This window comes from Hippichthys cyanospilos, chromosome 1 (assembly GCF_059441005.1).
Source record: "Hippichthys cyanospilos isolate Australia breed blue-spotted pipefish chromosome 1, RoL_Hcya_1.0, whole genome shotgun sequence".
NCBI classification, from domain to species: Eukaryota; Metazoa; Chordata; class Actinopteri; order Syngnathiformes; family Syngnathidae; genus Hippichthys; species Hippichthys cyanospilos.
The window spans coordinates 11516084-11539049 of NC_142369.1; the positions used below are offsets into that span (position 1 = coordinate 11516084).

Consider the following 22966-nt stretch of genomic DNA (forward strand, 5'->3'; position numbering starts at 1 on the left):
ATTATTTTTTTAATTAAGACACTTGAATTTCTCAAGGACTCGTTTCAGCCCTAGTGGAAAGTTAATCGAGAATGGAGATTGTGTAAGGTATTCAGTACTTTTGTACTGTACCTATCAACAGTAACTTACAAAGACTGAGATCGATGTTGTAACACGAAAGGGGGGAACATAGTCGGTAACCATTTTTCACTATTTCAGTTTCCGTGATTTTTTTTTTTGGGAGGACCTGGCTTAAATTTTGCCTTGTGATGCATTTCGACAGATATGAATTCCTCCTTCCATCATATACACTAAGAATGTGATAGCCTTTCTTGGCGTAGCGCCTCTGGCTGACTTACACAGCGCAGCTTGTCTAGTAGTCTCTTTGAATTTGATCAATTGGGAATCGCACGTTACGACAACATGGATTTCTCACTGAAATCAACAAGTGCTTGCTTGCTGAATAATCTAGCAGAGGTATCTCAAGACGTGTGAAAACATGCAGCTAAAAATGCGTTAGGTCTATCCTCAAATATACTTAAATACTGTAGCTAAATAAAGCGCAAGTGCTATGAACACCTGTCTGACAAGACATCCGCTAACGCAATTCGACGGACTGCCTAAATCGTCACGTCTGCCGACGGGGACTTTGCACCTTCCTGTAACAGAGAAAAGGCAGACGACATACAGCTTCTGCTTTGGCGTGGTAAATGCATAAGGAAGAGGTTGTAGAGCCATTGACTTAGTCGAGCTATTGAAAATGGTCAAAAGGTTCGCTTCCAACCAAAATGGCGGACTTCTTGCATCTTTATCAGAAAGGCTTTTTGAGACATTTTCTGTGGGTCTACTCTTGACAGGCATGTCAAATGTCTGGCTTCAGTAAGGAGGTGAAACAATGAATCAACAACTAATCCATTTGTAAATTATTTTGTATTGTACTATAAATTTATATTATTTTGATAACTGATGAATCCTTTATTGTAGATGCCTTAAAAATTTACATTTGTTCAAAATTTTAGCTTCTCAACAATATGTATTGCCTCAATATACATATTTAGATGTATATAATTAGATATATATAACATATATGCTGTATAAATATATATATATATATATATATATATATATGGATATATCATATTTAGTAAACATAGTAATGTAAGAATATATTTGATTTTAATAACTGCTTGCTAACTGATTAAAAATGGTCTACCTTCACAGAGGTCCAGCTCATTTTCTGTAGTCCATACTAATTTATGTAATTAATATATGAATATTTTCATCCAAATATATTTTACATCTATTAAAATATAGTTAATTAAACTTCATGACAAGTTATTGTTGAGAAGCAAAAATTTTGAGTAATTGGACAAGTTACTCAAAATTTCTGCTTCTCAACAGTAACTTTTCATGAAGTTTAATTAAATACATTTAAATAGATGTAAAATATATTTGGATGAAAATATTCATCTATTAAATACACAAATTAATTTATTATAATAAATAATAAATTAATTGTTCCAAATGCCAAAATAGTCTCTTCACATAACCATGTTGCTATAAAAAAAAATAATTATTGCAATAATCGATTAAACATTTAAACTCCTTTTTAAATTAAATTTGTTCAATTGCTTGAAATGTCAACTTCCCAACAGTAAACATTCTTTGATTTCTGTTGTGGTTCATCAACTCAGGCTGAATGTTTTTGCATTCAATGATAAAACATTTACTTAAACTCAATTATTTCCCTACTTCCTGGCATGTTACGGCCAAACCAATAACTGAATCATGATGGTTTAATGCTTTTGTATTTTTTGCACAATGTGCCTTGTATGGACTACAAAAAATGAGCAGGACCTCTGTGAAGGTAGTCCACAGTGATGCTCTGCTGCAGTGGAGCATACGTACCCAAGTTGTACCAGACGTCCATCTCGCCGCTGAGCGTGCGGACCTCGATGATGCTCTGGCCCAGAAAGTCGTCCGACTCCCTCTTGAGTCGCTGCTTCACCCGCGACTTGATGTCATCATCTTCATCCCAGACGCGCAGTTTCACGCGGTCTGACGAGTTGTGGCACTCGCTGGAAAAATGAGGCGAGTGAAGAACAAACTTTGAGATAAAATATCCTTGATGACGGATGTCAAAGGTGGAACTCACAAAGTGAATTTCTCCTCCCAGACCGGATTCAAGTTTCCATAGATGGTCTTTGTCCTTTTCTTGGTCTTGCCCACTTGGATGGTGACGTACGGGTCACTGGAACCGGTTCGGTCCTTGGCCTGGAGACCTTGCGCACTTACAACTATGAGACCAGAGGGAGTACAAGGCTGTTCAAATTTCATAACAAAAACACACCACACACACACATTATGCAAAATAACACTCAATATCTAATACCAACTATTTTCAAAGACAATGAATAGAAGTACTTCCTGAGCAACCTTGTGCAACTATTTCAGTTCCACTCAAGTATCTATGAAGACGTGTTAAAAAAAAAAAAGTCTGAATGACGTCCCTGCCTTTGATGAACTACGGAGACAAGGTGTGATTGTTGCCACAGCAACAACCACTGCCATTGCATGCTGCCACGTGTCAGGTTGCCGTGGTAACAGTGGCACCCTGGATGCGCGGGAGGTGCCAACGGTTTGCAGCGAGGTAAAGTTGGTTAGGTTTGAGCTGACACTGTTGTTCATCTGCAGACACAAACTACAATGGCACTTTTGCCCAAGAGGTTGTTCCAAATTTTGGGCTAGTCTGCCATGCTCATTCTTTTCATCATTCTCTCCATGATGTGCATGCACTCATGGCTTGCAATGAGGTGCGCTAAAATGGCCATACAAACCACGTAGGCCAGCTCCCCATGCTGGCTGTCAACTTCAGAATAAATAATTAAAAATACATATTAGGGTTGGGGGCAAAAAAAGTTGACCAAGTTGGTCCTTTCCACGTGCAGGGAGATGATGGCCTACAGGGAGTTATTGATATAGATATTGTTATTGTTATAGCTGCAGCTAACAGGCAGTTCCATAAGCAAGTTTAGGGTTTAGGGTAAGAGTTTGGGATTAGGGTTAGGGTTTAAGGTTAGGGTTAGGTATAATAAGGTTTTAGAGTTAAGGGTTTAGGGTTGGGGGGGTCCTGGGTTAGGGTTGGAGGGTTAGGGTTTAGGGTTTGGGATTAGGGTTAGGTTTTAGGGTTAGAGTTTAGAGTTAAGGGCTAGGGTTTAGGGTTGGTCCTGTTTACACTTGTTGATCAATTGTTAAGCACCCCCTTGGTCTCACAATGTCAAAATAGAAGACTGTTAGGATGCTAATTCCAATTAAAAAATGTGAGATGTTTTAACGTTTAATATTTTATCTGGAACTCGGCCCCAAATGTCATCAGAAAGCCCAATAGTCGTGGGCCTTTTGTGAGTAACCCAAACAGGAAGGTGCAATGATGTTCTGGAGTAGAAGACGTACCGTTGATGGTGATTTTGGCTGACCACTTAGAGGTCCCGTCCAGGATGTTCTGCTTGACATTTTTCATGTGCTGTCCATGGAGCGTCCTGGACATGTCAAACACTCTGCGGATCTCCTCAAAGATCTCTGGCTTGTTCCTCTCACGAATCTTCATTCTGTCCTTCATGGCCATGATGATGTGTTGAGTCCTGTCCTCGGCTCCCGTCTTGGAGCTCTTCTCCGCGGCTCCTGAGGAAGACAACGGAAAATGGGATGGTGCGACGTCTCGAATTGGATTTTGGCGCGGGGAGCTCTTTCCACTCACGCTGCAGGCAATCGGCATTGAGCAGCTCTTGGCACTTCTCGTGGACTTTGACGCCACACTCGGCACAGCGCATGCCCTGTCGAGCGATGCCCCACAGCAGCCCCTCGCACTCGTAGCAGTAGGTGGGCGTGGTGGCGGTCCACACCTCAAAATTGTGTGGGGTTGTGCAGGAGATGGGGTAGATGAGGGCCTGAAGCGTCTTCTTGTACACGTGGCACTTCTGTTTGGAAATGCCCAACAGTCACCAATGACTCCACTGACATTCATTGGCTGCTCATGTTCATTTGCATCCATGGCAACAAAAATCCAAGACATCACAGAACTCTTGAGGGACTCGTTTTGTGCTACGTCTTGACTCACAAGCTCTTTGTCCTTGAGAGAGGTCCGTGTGGCCAGGGTGTGGGACAGGCCGGCCTTTCTGGACTGGATCATGGTCTGGAAAATGTAGCCAGAAGAATGAGGTTCTTGTATTCTTATCCGACGCAAACAGGTGAACTCAGACTTGTCACTGACCCGGTCACTGGACTCGCAAAATATTATAATAGACTGAATCCAATTGGGGATTTACTCCTGAAAAAATGTGTTTTCCTTTAAAATGAACTTGAAATGTTCAGATTATCGATCGAATTGGTTAATCTTATTGCAACCTCCAAAGCAAAGAAAAGAGACCTGCACTGCCGAAGAGTAAGGACAGTGCGGACCTTTTCTACATATCACGCCACAGGGGGTGAGTCTTTTTAACTAGGATACTGTATGTCCATCTATTAAAATATAAAAAGAAAGAAACAAAAGGATAGAGTTGCACAAATTAGGTGTGTCCTTGACTATCATTGTGTTGAATCACACAATGCAATTATCCGTTTTTACTTTTATTTTGGGCCATTGATCTTGAAATGTCTAAAAAGCATTATAAAAAGAAGCACTAGGAGGCTTAAAACAATTAAAGAATTTAAGAAAACAGGCAAATGCTTTCATTCCTAAATGCTTGCATATGGAATTTTTTTTATTGCAAAGTTTGGGAACATCTGATTCATCTATTAATCAACAAATGAATCAAGAGATTAATATATTATGAAAATGATCATTATTTGCAGCCCAAGATTTGTGTAGTCATACAAAAGCTAAATTTGTGCACCTTTTTGAATGCTTAACTGATAAATGTCGACAGTTGTTTGGTTTTTAAAGGATTACTTTCAAATATATAATGCATATTGATTTAAAATGTGTTGCTTGAAGATGAACTCCCTATGGAGACCAATATATCTAAATCTTACCAAGTACATGAAATGCGTTATTCAATTTCCACTGCCTTGCCTTGATGAAGGTAAACAATCTTGACTGGAGTTTGTCTAAAGTCACATTCACAATGCATGACGCTCCTGCTGGCCATGGCCGTCACATTTCAGGGACACCATGGACAAAACAGGATGTATGGGAGACGGAATTGGCGAATGTGATGAGCCATGAGATGTCGAGCAAAAATCGTATTTTGTCGTTAAAATCAATCTAGTGAGTAATAGTAAAAAGTGTTCAATGCAACAAAATGTAGCTGTTAGCAGTGGGACATGGAGTGATATTTAATTCTTTGGCATCCCACAAAACATAGCAGGACTCGAAGAAAAAAAATCCCATGCCGCACTATGTCTTGTGTAACCGTGGCCGCCGAGTCATAACACAACCTTGAGTAAACGACTGAAAATGAGCTCTTTAACCATGAGTCAACAGTGGAGGAATCTCCTTGAACAGAAGAGCAAGGACTTGCTTTCATGACTTAATATGAGTTCATTTTGTTTGCGAGGAGCGTAGTCAGAGAGAGCAAAGATGTGGGCGTCTACGGTAAATATTGCAAAAATTCAAAAGAACGCGTAAAAGCGTGCAAGCTCGTCCCACATTATTCCAAACACAACAAATACCGTTGGTGTGCTTTACTCACCATAGCCTGGAAGCAAGAAGAGGAGGAAGAGGAGGAGTAGGAGGAAGAAAATCAAAGGTTACAGTACAGAATGAGCAAGCAGCTAAAAAACAAGCTCATGTTGTTTTCTGATTATTTGATTCATATATTTTTTTAAATCGTTATGATTGCTCCCGTCTTTTTTTAATAATATGTTAAAGACAATTATTTGACCTTACCACTTCACTAACAAGGGGAATGGGCCTCCGCTTTCGGAGGTCCGGCATGCTGTCAATGCCAAATGGTGCGTTTTCTCTATAAACAAATACACACATAAAAATGGGTGACATTCTGTAGTGGATATTCCCAAACAGAGTACAAAAGGGCATTGACTGACCCCGACTTTGTCCACGGCTGCCTGCTGGGGTCGCCATCTTGGCTCTGAAACACAAAGTCAAAAGTCAAAGATTTCAAGGCAGGTGGGATACATGGACATCTTTTTAGAGGTTTATGGACACGACAAGGAGCATGCACATGGAAGCGAGTCAAGATAGAGGTGGCTTGGTTGACTTTCAGCACAGCATGCTAAAGACAGCATCATTCCAATATCTCGCGAGAAAACAAACTAATTTTTTCTGTGAGTTATCTTGCTCTATAAAAACAACAAATTGTCTATGAATTTAGCGCTGGCCCCTTACAGATTATATTTACTTCAATATAGTCTCTGAGGAAGTTTGCCTGTACTGCATGCAGTATAGCAACCTACCTGAAAAATAAAATGGCAACCAGTGGGGAGAACATTTAAATAATTTAGGCTACTTGGTGTAAAACAGTGCATCACTAATCATTTAAAAAAAAGTGTTGGACAAGTCATTTGAAAAAATAAATAAATAAAACAGCCCTTAATATTTCAGGGAAATATCAAATAGGACTAGATCCTCAAAATCAGGTGACTCAGACTTGGGAGATCCCACATTTTTGCATTAAAAAGCAATTATGATTACACTCCTAATGAAATGACAGTTCCAATGAAATACCTAGAGTTCTTGTGGCTAAATTCAAACAGCTTACGGGGTTGAATTTTCCCCCAACTTTATTTTTGAAACATCCCTGGAAATGTTCAAATTGGCCTGAAAATGGCTGACACTATTTTTTGCAGGTCTAGTCATGATAAATGTCTAAAAAACTTGATGTTCCAAAATAAAACTGCTTGTGGGAGGATGATTGTCAAATGCTCTCTAAGAAGAGTTTTGAAAAATCACTGAAAATGGGACTTATTTGTGGATCTACTCCCGAAACTGTATTTGATTTTTCAATGCAACAGTTTTTCATTGAGATTGATTAAGAAAATTAATGGATGGATCATCGGCATGGCTCGGTGGTAGAGTGGTCATCTCCCAGCTAAGAGGCTGTGGGTTCGATCCCCCGACCGTCAAGACCATGTCGAAGTGTCCTTGAGCAAGACCACTGAACCCCCAGCCAACACTGAACCCCTAATTGCTCCTGATGCTGCGTCATCAGTAGGTAAATGACTAGCTAGTGTAAAGCGCTTTGAGTACCCAAGGTAGAAAAGCGCTATATAAGTGAAAGGCCATTTACCATCATAATAATAATTTAGAAGAACATAAAAATACTTGCAAGAGGAGCGTCACACTCAGGTCCGAAATACACACTATTTGTCATCAATACGGCAATATGACGCAACAGTCTGAATTCAACCCGACACCAAAGAAACATTCCATCAAATTACACATGAACAAGATCTTGGGGGGATGTAATGTTAGTAATGTCGGGAGGCAGAGAAACCACACAGTCAGAAACCTGATCTCCATCTTGACTTCCACCTGCAAGACAGCACAAGACATACGGCAAAGTGTAAAGGAATGCTGAAGCGCTAACAGATGACTGAGCTCATCAGTGTTCATTAGCGTGTCCATCTGGCTATTAAAAAAAAAAAAAAGATATCTTTGCTTCCCCAGGAGATAATTCATACATTCTAATTCAGCAAATGGCCAACGCAGCTGGAGCTCAGTGCTCTTCATTGGCAGGTGATGGATGAATGACCCTCGTGGGGGTACGAAAATCTTGGCTATAGCGGAGACGACAAGACCGACGGCGTAAAATTGATATTAGTGCGAATCGTTTAACAGTTGTACTCCTCGGAAGTGCTATGAAATGAAAACACAGAATGAGTAAAAATGATATTGAAGTTATGACTGAGCATTTTGTGTTTATCTCTTAACAGAGAAAAAGCTGCATGAAAAATGAACTTTTTAAAGTTTTGTGATATCTGTCTGAAGTACCTGCCGACCCAACCAAACTGAATTTAAACAGCAAAGTAATACTTTTGTGGACTGCCAATTTCCTGAATGTGTCTGTAAGAAAGATTCTCAATTTCACAGAATTGTGACATCATAGTGAAAGTTCATATGGAGAATAATCACCGCCTTCCTATACTGATGTAGATTTACAATAGTGCCGCCCGTTTGTGTATGATGAAACAGGAATTTGGTAGCAGTCAGGCAATGAATAGCTTCTTGAGACTGTTTTTGTCTGTCAACTCTTAATAGGCAAGCTTTCCATATTTCATGTTGCTAAAATAAAACTAGCTTCTGGTGCTCTAGTTTCCAAAATTCTCAAGGTTATAATGAACTGTAGAATCCAGGAAATGTCCAAATTCCCACTGATACACCTGCTTCCTTGTGCCATTTTAGGCATGACTTAGAATTTAGAGTGCGTCTACTAATGATGGACAAGCCTACAAAATTTCACGTCACTAAGTGAAACAGGTCTTTGGGGGATTTATTGAGCAAAACAAACCAAGTTTCTGTCATTAGGGTAGAAGAGAATAAAACAAATCCTTTCCTGTGATAGTACAGTCGGTACAACAAAATTGTGAGTCTATCCTTTCTGTCTTTGGACAAGAGGGGCTGGTCCTTTCTCTATTAAAAATATTTGAAACTGTATTTTGAATGGAGGTGCAATAAAGATGAAATAATTTCTACTTAAGGACTACCTGCTTCAAAGCCCTCCTGAGAGGAGGTGGACAAACTGGCAAGGTTTCGCCTCAGCTCCCGCTTCTCCCGTAGTATCTGCTGGAAACTCCTGACACATTTTAACTTGCGTTCATCCATCTGGCTTATCTCCAGGTTTTGTTCCACGTCTTGGGTAGCTGACTTGACTTGGACACTTTCTCCTTGTTCCTCTGGTTCTGCAACTGACAAGGATTCAGTGGTGGTACCCTGAGACAGTTGGTTCTTGACATTCCAATCCAGAGGCAGTTCCTCAGGAACAGATGTTTGAACTGGCACACTGGTGGACATGGACTCGGAGTAGGCTACTAGGTCACAGCTTGGGTAATGTTGGCTGGTGGCTGCAAAGTCTTCTTCAGCTTCTTCTAAAGGTAGGTTTTGGCTCACCAGGTCCCAGCTAAAAGATTTTGGAGGCATGTCAGAAAGCGTGGATATGTCAAAGTCCGTTACATCTTCCAGATTCTGGTCTGGGGGGAGCTCAAGTTTGCGAAGCGCTCCTCGCAAAGCCGAACTAAAGTCGGAAACAGCCCGACTTATACGCCTGACGTTGAAGTTCGTTTGAAGATCTTCCTGACCGGGTTGAGGGAGTCTGTTGTCAGAATGTGGTACAAAGGGCTTGCCCTGTGATGTCCATGTCCCAGCTGTGGTGTCTTCATGTGGTATATATGTTCCATCATAACTACCTACCTGATTTCTTGATTGGTCATAGTCAAATCCATTTGAGTATTCATAATGACCATCAAAAGAATGGTAACCAGAACTTTTAGGGTACGAACAATCTGTGATATAATTTCCAAAGTTTGTCTGAAATCCCGGCTGGGATTTTGACCTTCGTGTTTGCCAGTTCTCGCGACGTGAAGATGAGTTGGGGTAATGTGGCTTGGATCCACCAGAGCCATGATCTGATGAAATCCTGGTGGCATAGTGATCCCAACCAACTGCTCCATCATAAAAAGCCTCTGATTTATGATCCTGCAGGTATGAAGGTTCAACGTCCCAAAGACGCTCACCAGCAGCCTGGTGTGGCAGTGTGGTGGTCGCCCAGTGATCCTTTGCTTGATCATCAGGTCTCTCCAAATCCGACTCGGACTTTGAACTTTGAGAAGACAAGGAGGTGGTGCTCAGGCAGTCTTGGCCAAAGCTCAGCTTTCTGGCTAGCGCACCCTCTGGGATGTCCGAGCTGAGGTCCGAAGTATCCTCAAGTTCCTCTGGGTCCAGATGATTGGCTGATTCCGCAATTGAAGCTACAGAGTAGTCCTTTGCCTTCGGCCGTCGCAATTCCCCTTTGTGAACGTCAAGGAAATGGGTGGATTTTCCCGCGCCACTCCCTAAACTGCCGTAGGCACTAGCTGGCCTCCTGCGAGCAGAGGGCCCATCCATGCGCACTGCCCCTGACCAGGTACCCGCGTATGCACCTTGCCCTTGATCTTCCTTCCCACTGGAGCGAATGCCCTCAATTTCCAGCAAGACTGCATCTACACAGGACGACACCTCCTCCACAGAGCCCTTCACTGAGGTTAGGTAATCTCTCAGGTCTGAGATCTCCTCCTGGATCTTGTTGATCCCGCGCAGCTCTTTGAGAATGTGATCAATGATGGCACTGGACTCCTCCTCACCCAGACGCCCTTCCTCTTCTTCTGGCTCTGGTGGTCCTGGGAGGGGAGTGGTAAAGTCATAATCCAAAGTGTCCCCAGCAGAGTAAGGTCTTTTGGGTCGAGCACGGGCTGAAGTGACCAAGATGCCATTCCTGTCTGGTCTAGTGGAACCAGAAAGCGGACTGGTGGTGGGAGGAAGCTCCGGAGATAATGGGAGCAAACCTTCGAAGGAGATTCGCTTCCGATTGGCGGGGGATTTTCCGCTTTTGCGCTGCAGGGTGCAGGGGATGCGTAAACACCCTTCTCGAGTGAGCTCAACTTCACCGACACACGGTTGGGCTGGTGGGGGTGCGTGTTCTTTGCCGTTTGACACAACGGCTGAGGAGCAGGATTCATCCTTGGATGCCGCTTTGTGATACAGCTGTCTGTGGTCCTTTGCACATTTTTCCTGATCAGCTTCGTCCACATCATAATGCTGAGGATCGGGCAATTGGTGGTCCACGGACCCTTGTAACAGCCGGTGGATTTTCCCACGGATGACCAGTGCAACCTTTGGGTTAGGAGCTCGCTTCTTGCTCTTGGTTCCTCCCTTAGGGGGAACACTGGCTCCATGAGGCCCACCGGAGCGATTTCTGGAGAACATTTTCCTTACGGTGTCCCCCACATTATCGTCAAAGGGCGACAACCATATTTCTGCAAATTATACCCACAGGAGGTAGGTTTTTTTATCCCAAGTCAGCAGGCTGCAAATTGGCTAAAAAATAAATATATAAACAAATAACATTTATATAGTTAGTAAAAATATTCATATCCATATTCATATTATTTAATTTAGTAAATATTTCCGTATATCAAAATACAATAGGAAAATTGAGACATTTGAGGAATGATGTTCCTGATGAACATTTTGTGCAATAATGAAAGTGTAACGCAAGTCTTTTTTGATTTTTTTTTTTTTTTGCAAAAATAAGGATAACTTTTAGAGAATATAAACACAGATGCATGGAACAAATGACAAGGTATTCTCCTGACATGTTTATGCAAAACTGTGTAATACCGAACATATAGCAATATATATATATATATGTATATATATATATATATATATATATATATATATATATATATATATATATATATATATATATATATACACATACATAGAGCATTTTTTTAACAGATTTCTAATAGGATCCAAAAGAAGACGGTTTTGGTTGATTTTTTTTATTTTTTGTGGACCAATACAAATGAAGTTTGAAAGGGTCTAAAGTTTAATAAATCAGACACTGAGGGCATGTTTTAAGTCTTTTTCCCTAAAATGCTTTGCACTGGTTAAGGGGTACTTTCACTGGGCGTACATAACTGCAAAATGGTTGAGAACCACTGCTTTAATGAAATGGTTACCATGTACAATATCTGGATTTGATCTAATTAAGGATTTCTGAAAGCTCCTGCATGTCGCAATGAGCCCCAAGGAGGAAATATTGGGAATATTTCATGTCTTTTTATGTGACTGTTGACTTATAGCCCTCACACAATACTCTTAATTATATTCATTGACTGACACATTGACTGGATGTCAGCATCCTGGAAGTGCGCTCCAAAGTCCTTTGCTGTCAAAAAAAAGGGTGACTGTAAATCACAGCAACTGTTGTTCATCACGCGCCAAATCCTTCATGCCCCCCTTCAAGAAGGAAGTTAAACCAGATGCTTACAATCTGATAAGAAACAACCAATGTTTTCATGATGAAATAACCCTAATTTCATTTCAAAACTTCAAAGACTTTACCTAGGGGGTGTTCCAACACCCACACATTTCCTGGTTAAAAGGTTCATCAGCCTGGGAAGCTCTTTTCACGCCAAAGCACTTTGACATCGTTAAGCATGTCCATAAGTGCAATAATGTGCTGACTGGCGTTAGCTTCAGGCTAAGTTTGATTCCTGTTAAAGTACATTTTCATCTCTACACTTGACGCTCCTTTGATGTTCCACATTTGGGAATATTTCAATTTGCTGGCACCGAAGGCATTTGGTCTCTCTGGGAATCGCTCTTAACTTTGGTGTGTCTATACATTTATATGCACATTTTGGCTTCTGTTCCAGTCGATTATATGAGCGTTGAAGCTAGGCTATATGATGACATTTTTTCCAAGGTGAACGCAGGAGAGAGATTGTGCGCCGACTGGCGTGTTGGAAATAAGTTGAAGTCATTCAATGCCGGTCGTTTTCAGGGCGGATTTTCCTGTTTGAGCATTTCTGCAAGAAAATTGTGTTCTAACCACTAAGAAAGAGGAGTATCTCTTTTTTCTTGCAAAAAAGTTATTTCAAGCATCTTCTGCGCTTCAGTAAACAACCGTCAAACATCAGTGACCAGAAAAGCAGAGTAAGCAAGCTTATACTCAGATGTTTTCTTTTGGTGAAAAGAAAATAGACTGGGAAATGAATGTCTTTTGATGAGAAAATAATTGTTTACAAATATATAATAGTTATATAAAAGTATAAAATAGTTTCCAGATTTTTTTTACACAAATTTCACCATTCACTCTATAAATTATCTAATTTTTTTCTCTTGAAATTTACATTTCATTTTCGCAGATTCATTTTCTAAAGATTTGTTAGTCATAACAGTAGTAAATCTGAATTCCTCAGACAATATAAACATGCATATAATTGGATAATAAGCAGCATAAAATGAATTCTGTTATTTTCCAAACAAATCTCACAATATACATATTAATAATCATGGCCAAAGATGTACAGTATGAGATGAACCAACGGCTTTTTTTTCTTATAAAAAGTCAAATGGATGGATGAAAACTTCACATTAGGGCTGCCTCTATCGAGTATGTTTATTCATTTATTCATTATTCATTTATTCAGGACATATTCAGATGTCCTGGAAAAAAATCCTACCAAATATTGAACATTTGGAAAAAAATAAAATGTTTTTTTGCTATGTGGAAAAACAAGTATAAACACAAGAGACCAAACAACACATTTTCACTTAATTATGAGTAGCCAACTTTAATTAATTTTTGATGATCAACATTTCTTTTTCCTTCATCTTAAATTGTGCTGAGCAGGACACTAATTTTTTCTCTACAAACTTTCCTCCCCACAAATTTTGGTCTATGCTTTCTTAAAATGCGCTCATAAGGAACATGCCGTCAACAACATATTAAATGAAGCACTCGAGCACTGCTAGCTAATTGTTAGCTTACGCTGGACGCAGCTATAGTGGAGCCAGCGCCACAGCTGGCAACAGGTGCCTTAATTAAGGCAATTGTTAGCAGTCTGAATCGGCGAGTGAACATGATTCCAAAACAACATTGTGTTTTGTTTTGTCTTTTTAATCTGGGCGGGAGCAACAGTTGCAGCAGAAAGACTAGTCAAGCTACCATACACTGCAGGGAAAAAATTCAAAATAAAAGCACACTGAGGCGTTCGTGTTCCGATATTATTTGGTAAACTAGGTTTATTTTGAAGCTGGCTACATTTTTGGCGCGTCTTACTGTCATGCAGAACATTAACATTTGTCCCTGGGATTGGCTTGATATATTTATACATATGTGTTTATACATTTATACATTTTCTGATGTGAATACTAAAAAGCAGGTATCAGGAGCAATAAAAATGCCTTGAGTGTTTTTTTTTTTTTTTTTAATGAGGGCGTCAAATTACTTGAGGACTCTTGTCAGCCCCACTTCACATTCGGTAATATTCCACAAAAACTAGGCTGTCTTGCGATACTTGCTGCTTTCATTCTTCTTTGTCAATTCACAGTATCAAATAGAAAAGACTGCCACCTTCTAGAGGTCAACATTGGTACTACACCGCTAATAAATGGGAGGCAGAACAAAATCCAGTTACAAACAATAAAAAAATATACAGTATATAAATCAAGTAAAATACCGGAATGTATTTTAGTATTAAAAATGTCTTCAAAAAATTAACTGAATGAAATATTTAAATTGTGCATAATTTTACATTGCACAATAGCTTAAACGTGTTTTCAATCTACTATAGTACAAGTGTGTAGCATGCAGTTCAATTGTATTTACATACATCAATCAGTAAAATGAAATTTAAATTGTAGGTTTGAGTGACGAATTATGACAACGAAATGGCTGTTTTGACATCGTGGTGCATTACCAGGCTTTTACGCTGTCATGCTCTCGTCACATTTCTGTTTCTTAATGTACACAAATTGCTACAGGAGGGGGGAAAAAACACCAACATTTTGACGCTGAAACGCATCGCAACTGACACGCCAATCTTCCGTTTCCCAAGATTTCCTCCTTCCTAAGACGATATTGATCGTCGCTAAACGGCAGTCGAGCTCTTGTGACCGTTTCACGCAGAGACAATCAATGGGAGAGTTTTAAGGCAGCGCATCCGCTCGCCATCAATCAGATTTTTTCTATTGGAGGCAATAAAGAAAAGAGCGCGTATGAAACAAGACAGACATCAATATAAAAACGTCCTCTGCTCACCTTCACCAGAGACAAAAACACCCTTCATTGACAACCACATAACATTTTGGAGGGACTGCGTGTCCGAGATTACCAGAAAAAAAAAAATATTAAAGGTTTAGCGAACGTTTATGAATAGAGGCTGACTGGGCAAAATAAAACCACATCAAGCTAATGGGAAAAGCGAATTGTGATGGAAAATTTTGACCAAATCAGACTACAAAACATGTTCCATAAGTACCTAGAAGAGTACCTGAAGAGTTATGGTGTGAATGGAGAAAAGGAATTAGTTCCAGTGACCAAAAGAAGACCCTTGATTGGGAGGTAATACTTTTTAGTGGGCCATAAAGTTAGGTTTAGACCAGTGTTTGTAAAATAGCGGGGCAGGCCCCCCTGGGCGGGCGCAGATGACCCCAGGGAAAAGGCTTTGTTTTTGTCATGTCAAGACTATTGCAATAAAATAAAAATGTTCTTTTTTTTTCTTTAGTTTCAGGCACTTTGATTCACTTGGTTATTTTGTTCTGTTTTAGACTAAGCTGTAACCCGTACAAACACTGTAAAAAAATAATTGACAGTTGTTGAAAGTTGGTTTATATTGCTTTTTTCTTTTGTTATTGTAAAAAAGGATAACGGTTTAGGTATACAATTTTTGAAGATAATAATCTTATTGAACGTCAACGCTTTATAGTCTAGTTATCGATTCTGTACAACATTTGTTATTCTTTTTTAATACTGTCCAAAATAGTACAAGCACAATGTCACAATTAATCATAAAACATTACCATTACTATTAATCATAAAAATGTCCATTTTTTCATTTATTTAGAAAATTAGTCTTTTTTTTATACTTTACATGACAATAATGTGGGCCGGATTAAGCCCCTTCACGAGCCGGTTCTGCCGTATGTTTGACACCCATATTGGTAGATATAGTACCAAAAAGAGACAAAACACAGAACAACACAACAAGAAAATGTGAAGCAGCCAAAACTTTCACGTTTGGGTCTGACAAAGACAGAAAGACAAAAACTTGCACATACAAAATGGAGTTTAAAAAAATAGTCGTATTGCAATGCGCAAAGATAGAAAGAAAAGAACCCAAAAACAATGATGACCACCTAAATCTGTCCATACTGCACCTACCACACAAAGACAAAGACACAAAAGTGGAAATTATAGAGTTTTCAAATCAATCCCATCATGTCGGCCGAGGATAGAAAGACAGGAAAGTACTGTACACACCCACCCACAACGACAACAAAAACAACACAACACACCTAACACACACTTATGGGACTGAGTCATGTCTGCCGCCTTCATTAGCCTGGTTGTCCCGCGCAAGCTAATTGATTTAGCATCGCCACTCCTTACACACCGACATACACACACAAACACACACACGTATTCAAGGCATGTCCGTCGAGAGTGCATTCTGGAAAGTGTAATCCAATCAGCCCTCTCTTCCCCCTCTGTGCCACTCAAGTGAATGACAAACTGTTAGCTTCCCGGTGCTAACAGCTTTAGCTTGAGCTCAACAAACAATTTTACTAGTAGAAAAAAAACTATGTTACTTGCAAGGTCAGGTAACAACCGCGTGCGACATTGAAAAATCCTGTGAGTTAAGTTTAGCTTTGCAAGTGATACTCGTAAGATGCAAATGTCAACTGGTGCACAGCAATTCAACAGCGGATCCATTAGGGGCGCTAGTACTTTTGATAGGGTCACCTTTTGGGTCGGTTCAGCAGATACAGTAAAACTCCTCTACAATGAAACAAAAATAATCTTTTCCCTCTTTCTTACTTCCCCTTACAATACAAAATGTTTGTTTTTTTATGCTTTTGCTTTGCATTGAAATTCACTACAGCAAAAACAAGCTTGCAGCACAAATTTTGCAGGACTTTACACTCGGTGCGGCTTTCCCCCGCAGTCTAGATTATATTATATTAGATTATATTCTCCCTTTATAGGTGGCCGTAAATGGAGTCTACAGCATCCAAACACTACTCTATAACAGAGGTAGACAATCTAGTAGATTCAGACGATCAAAATTCTTCCAAGCATTTTTTTTGACAGACTCCTCACCTTTCCACAGTGTGGTGCCCGCCAGGAGTTGTTTACGGTATTTAGGTCACGCTAGTCCTTTTCAGACCAATCATAAAGGTGTTTGTACCGGCGAACTTCCATAAGCTATGTTTTCCCTTCGTCCACCATGTTTTCCATTTGTAAAGAAATTCCAAAAGGTAGTGGTCCGAAAAATCTGACCTGCATGAACTCCGCATGGAGGGGCGCGGTTGCCGAAATAATGTATTTTGACGTGTGTAGCTGCGCGGAGCTCACGGACGTGTCAAGCTTGAACTGACTAAACACTTGAAGACGGGACCAAAGTAATAAATGTGAAAGATGAAGTAACGTGAAAAACATTATGACGTAAGCATGAAAATGTATTTTTCTTTTTTTCAATGTCGGACAGTTTTGTTTAACTTCAGTCAGATTGTAGATTGCACAACATGTTTTTTTATGTTTACATCCGAGACATAGATTTGCTATTGTGAAAAGTCCCCTGTTGTGAAAAATTTCTGGCTGCCAACAAGATTTTGTTGTAGAGGAGTTCTACTGTACATGATTGAAACCAAAAACCAAAAGGTTCCAAGTATCAGGATGTTCAGGAACTTGAAATTGAATAGAGAAATTTTGGATGACGAATGTATGTTTGGAATCGGACTACAAATATTGTATACTTAGTTCCAAAATAGTTACTGAAAGACAATGCTACGGAGCTGGTACTCTTAAGAGCTCCTGGAGACCTTCAGGCAGGGTTTCACGTTGTACGTTTCCCAACTCAAAGTTGAAAGAACATTATCAGGAAGTCAGAACTTTTTGATGACTCTTGTTGGGTTGGACTGCAAAAATCATTAGCTAAACAAAGTTACACAGAAATTAATTAGGGCAAAAAAAAAGACTGCTAAATGCATAGAACTTTTGAGCACTTTGAGACGGGTATGTATGTATTTTTTTTAACTAAAAGTTTTAGAACTAAAAGGTGGAACTAGGAACTTTTGTGGAATGTGTTTGGAAGTAATTTAGTGTCAGGGTAGTTCATCAGGGCCCAAGTGGTTCAGTACCCTACGGTTCTTTTCATATCTGATCGTAACCTTTTAGGTGCAGGACTTTTACTCTTATAAGTACAAATAATTTAAGGTGTCAGGAGCTTTAAATGGAACTAGGAACCTCTGGAGGATCATTGTGCCTTTGGACCATAAGAACTCAAACCATTAAATAATCTTTTTACCCATAAAAATGAGACAAATTTTCGTAAATTTTCCTGACTTTTTTCTACATATTAACACATTATATTAGAGAAAATTACATGCTAACATCTCCCCTTAAAAATGTGCAAGCAATAAATAATCCGAAATACAAGTTATTTGATTGCTTTTTTTTTTTATTCAAAATTATCTACCTATTAATTTCACTCTGCCAGATATGAAAATCAGCCTAAAATGTTTTTATCGGTCTAGAAACTAATTAAAACTGTTGTCATAGTCAAAATTTAGTTACAGGGTAGTTTATCAGGTGTTAAAAAAGAGCTCCTGCTATGTGTGGAGTTGTAATACTTTTTTTTTTTTTTTTCTAAGCAGTCCGGGAACGTTTGTGAGTACATATATTAGATTGGAACCATTTCGCTCCATTTAGTTCAAAGAGAAGGGAGGATGGAAAGCTCCTGGAATTTCAAGTACAAGTTCTTTGCATTACTTCCGATTGCTATCCTTTCTGATTGGTTGCCATTTGTTCAAAGCTTTAGAAAAGGCATAAAAACCCACCCCTCAATCGACTTCTTGTTTGCTCTGTGGTAAAGCGAATTATCAATAATATCTATTGAAATTATTGTCAGGACTTTTTTTTTTTGCTTGTCTTCCTGACTATTGAGAATCAAACTGCCGGTCTGTCTGGTGTTAGTCATGAGACGTGTCCGAGACCCCAACAGGCAGTCTCGCTCTCCTGGCAAGTGACATATTTGCAGGAGGGTGAAAGTGCACCGTGATTGGTTAAAAATAGAAAGCACTTGTCACTTGAAGATGGAGGTTCAACGGGTCGGGTTGGAAGATGTGAATGAGGTGGAGGATCCGGAACTTGGATTCATTCTTCAAATGTCTCCTCTCCTTAATGAAGAAATAGTCGCCATGCACTTACCCGAGCCCTGAAGAGCGGCGCGCCAGTTGCCGGACAAATCCTCCAAAGTGGATTTTCCGGCATGTTTTCACCGGGTGGTCAATCAAAGCCATTTCAAGCAGTTTGTATGTCCAATCAAGATCACGGCAAGTGCCCTCTTCATCATCATCATCATCATCCTCATTGTCCTTCTTCCTTCTCTTGCTTCTTCTCACTGCTGGAGCCGCTCAGTGCTTGCACTAATCTCACTCCCTCTCTCTCTCTCTCTCTCCCCCCTCCTACCCGCTCTCTCACTTTGTCCCTCCTTCTCATCTTCCTTCTCTCCTCCACCCATTTCTGTCCAGCCTCCTTCCTTCTCTCATACCTTGTTCCCTTTCCTCTCTCTCTTTATCGTTTTCCTTCCCTAAACCACCACCCCATTTCTCCAACTCTATCTCTCCCTATCCCACTATCTGGCTCTCTCTCTCTCAGTCTCCCACTCATTCACTCACTCTCTCTCACTACTAAATTTGGGGGAGCGGAGGATTTCCTACACTTACTGGCTTGCCATCATTACTTGGAAAGTGTTTAAGAAAAAACACCACATCCGTCCATCCATCCATCCATCCATCATCCATCCATCCATCCATCCATCCGAATAACTTATTTAGAACAAGACCACTTTGCCATCCAATGCGAACGTCTGCCAAGAGGAAAAAAAAAAGTTAACAAAAGTGAAAAAAAAAAAAAATCTTGGATCCCCACCAAAATGTAATGGCTTCTTCCTTGGACCCCTCCACCCACCCTCCTCCTCCCACCTTCCTCCTCTCTCAAAGTTATTCTGTAAAGTAATTTTGTGTCATCCTGATAATTCAAAAGCATAAAAAAACAACAACAAAAAAAACATGACTGAAAACTCCTTGGCAGAGGTAATAACAAGGGGATTCATTTTTTTATAGTGGCATTAATTGCATGCATTCATTTGTACCTCGATGGTTAGATTAGATGTTGTTGTTGGCATCACAAGATGATGTTTTGACCTTCAACATGTTACTCTTCTTATTACTAGTCACTCTTCTGGTCACGAGAGCTGCCATCTTGCACAATAGAAATAAACTCATTAAATGAAAGCTGACACATCAGCACACGAGACAGCAACCACGAAAGTGAGGTGAGTAGAAAAATAGTATAGATGCTGTCTGTGTGCATGATAAATAAAGAGACAGCGGTGGGACGACAGAAATGTCACATGGTTGCCATGCTGACACTGACCATGGAGAAAGAAAAATAAAGCTATTTTTGATGCTGCGGGGGAAAACCACTTGTTTCATTCTGATGTTAATACACAATAAACAATGAAACATGACAGGAAAATGACAGGGAACAGCATACACTTTACAGCACTGCAATCATAATTAGAGGATGAAAGTAAGATCCACACAGTTGCAGCACAACAAACACTATGAAAGCAAGGCTGCAGAAGCATTAAAGCCTATGACCAATCCCATCATTTGTGGTCCAGCAATCTACATTAAAGCCTTAAACTCGCAATGTTAAAATCTGTAACCCACGCTTGTAGTATTTTGACCGCCTTGAAGGACCAGACCTGTCCTACAGTTATAGCTCAACAATCAGCATTAAAGTCTGAATAACTGAACACTTGCAGAACGATAATGAGCATTAAAGCCTGGTGCGCTCCAAACACTGTTAGAACAACAACAAGCATTAAAGCAAAGTACAGCTACCATAATTATCATTAAAGTCTGGAACTATGGACACTCGCAACATATCAATCACCATTAAAGCAGTCGAGCTACCTTATACTTTCAGCTGGATAATAAGCATTACAGTCGGGAACTTCTCGCCCATTGGCAGTTCAACAATCCCAATTAAAACTTAGAGCTATCCATACACTTTCAGAACAATAATCATCTATGTCTGAAACTATCTGCACACTTGGAGAATAACAAAGAATTAAAGCCTAGAGCTATACTTATACTTTCAGAACAACAATTAGTATTAGCGTTGGGAGCTACCCCAAACTTGTAGCACAACATTTAGCATTAAAGGTGATAATGATCGACGCACTTGCTGCATAACAATCAGCTTTAAAGCTTGAAGCTGTACATGAACTTTCAGGATAAGAATCAGAATCAAAGCCTGGGACTGGTGCAACAATCAGCATTTAAGTCTGGAAGCTATTTACACACTTGCGGTACTACAATTAACATTAAAGTTTGGAACTATCCACACACTTGCAGCACAACAATCAGCATTAAAGTCAGAAAGCAATTGAACACTTGCAGAATGACAATGAACATTAAAGCCTGGTGCTCTCCAAACACTGTTAGAACAACAAGCATTAAAGCATAGTCCGACGACCATAATTATTATTAAAGTCTGGAACTATCGACAGTCGCAACATAACAATCATCAAAAAAAGAAAAAAAAAGAAGTATTAAAGCCTGGGATTCCCGCACACTTGCAGTACAGCGATCAAAATTAAAGTATGCATATGTATTATTTCATTTCAAAAGTCAGCATTAAAGTCTGGAGCTTTCAGCACATTTGCATCATAACAATCAGTATTGAAACCTGGAGCTATCCTTACAATTTCAGAACAACAATCAGAATTAAAGATTTGCAACACAGCTATCAGTATTAAATCAAAGAATCACATGCCCAACTTGCATAACAATCAGCATTAAAGTCTGGAATGATCCCAACATTTGAAGTACATCAATAAGCATTAAAACGTGGCAATACATATCCTAACACAAACAGCAAAAATAAACAAAAAGTTGGCAACTATCTAATAACAATTAAAGCCTGGAATGATCCACCAATTTGCAGGAGATCAATCAACATTGCTTTCATGTCTGAATCGTTCCATCGACTTGCAAAACAAAACCAAGATTAAACCTGAAAGTAAACGTGCAAAACCGGAAGCAGAAAGTCAACCAAGCCACAGTGCATTCGGGATGAAAGCGAAACTGGGTGGTGGGGGAAAATAAAGAACAGTGTGAATCGCCCTACCAGGAGGAGATTGGCCCTGACTTTGTAGTATGCTTTGAGCCAACGAATCTTCGAAGGAGAACACAGAGGAGTGTCGTCCAGCGACGTCCTAACCGGATGAAAAATCAATTATTTTGTGGCTGGACCGGCATTGTACAATTTTGCCAATATTGCAATATCATTTTGCATCCATAGGTCAGCTGACATACCTGATGTCAGTTCTGGTCTTGTTATCACCGCAGTCCCAGATGGGTTTGGATGTCAGAATGGAGGTGTCCCTCAACTCAGTGGTCTCTGGAGTGGGATTTTCAACCTTTTCCTGGTCCCACATGTGCGCTTGGCTATCCTGGGCAGGGGGGTGGAGGCATCCCCCCAGTGGACGTCCCGACTCAGGTTCGAAGCTGAGCTGGGAGCTGCTCCGGCTCAGGTTGCCCGAACAGTCCAAGCGATTGCTTGGAGGCGGGCTGTTGAAGAGCCGAAATCCTGTTTTTAGTATCATGCGCAATGAAATACTGCAAATTATTGTTTAGTATTAAAGATAACAAAAAAAAAATACCAAATGCACAGAGGTGGGTTGCGAGGGTGGGAAACTACTGTGGGTTGGAAGGGAGGGTGTTTTTAATTTTTTGGGGGGAGGGCATTGTTTTATTCCAAAATGACAGAGTTTTCGTGTCTTTTTTGTGCACATTTCCAGAGATTTTTTGCGTGCCTGCCAAATTTTAGGTTGCTCAGTGAAATTGACTTAAGGGGCTGAATTTTCCCTCAAAAAATAAAATAACTTCTTTGAAGAATCACTAGAATTGACAAAATTTACTCTAAAGAAGCAATTTCAAAACAAGTTGGGAAGACTTTTCGTGGGTCTGCTCGTGATTGGCTTCATAAAGCTTCAGGGTCTGAATGTTAATCAAACGTTTCAAAGGACTCTTTAGATTTCAAAATTGGCCAATATAAAGGCTAGTTAGAAATATAGTAGACTTCCAATATCTTGTTGGCATTGGCCATTTCAATTTTTTTTTTTGCGTAGGTCTTAAGAGACAGGCCTTCTAAATCTCATTCTACTGAGGCAAACTGTCTTT

At 40.0% G+C, this 22966-nt stretch overlaps 1 protein-coding gene across 3 annotated transcripts in view; it reads right to left on the minus strand.

The window, feature by feature from the left end:
* LOC148429128 (protein unc-13 homolog B-like) overlaps positions 1 to 22966 on the minus strand; it is a 73868-nt gene that overhangs the window by 21833 nt on the left and 29069 nt on the right. For 2 of the 3 annotated variants that reach the window (XM_088414102.1, XM_088414094.1), the window contains exons 9-17: positions 22100 to 22354; positions 21912 to 21999; positions 6025 to 6068; positions 5867 to 5942; positions 4097 to 4171; positions 3737 to 3956; positions 3433 to 3660; positions 2135 to 2276; positions 1888 to 2057 (exon numbers count right to left, since the gene is read on the minus strand). In XM_088414102.1, the coding sequence (XP_088270228.1) occupies positions 1888 to 2057; positions 2135 to 2276; positions 3433 to 3660; positions 3737 to 3956; positions 4097 to 4171; positions 5867 to 5942; positions 6025 to 6068; positions 21912 to 21999; positions 22100 to 22354 (1298 nt within the window). Of the gene's footprint in view, positions 1 to 1887; positions 2058 to 2134; positions 2277 to 3432; positions 3661 to 3736; positions 3957 to 4096; positions 4172 to 5669; positions 5676 to 5866; positions 5943 to 6024; positions 6069 to 21911; positions 22000 to 22099; positions 22355 to 22966 lie in introns of all 3 variants that reach the window. The other variant, XM_088414085.1, reaches the window with a different exon arrangement.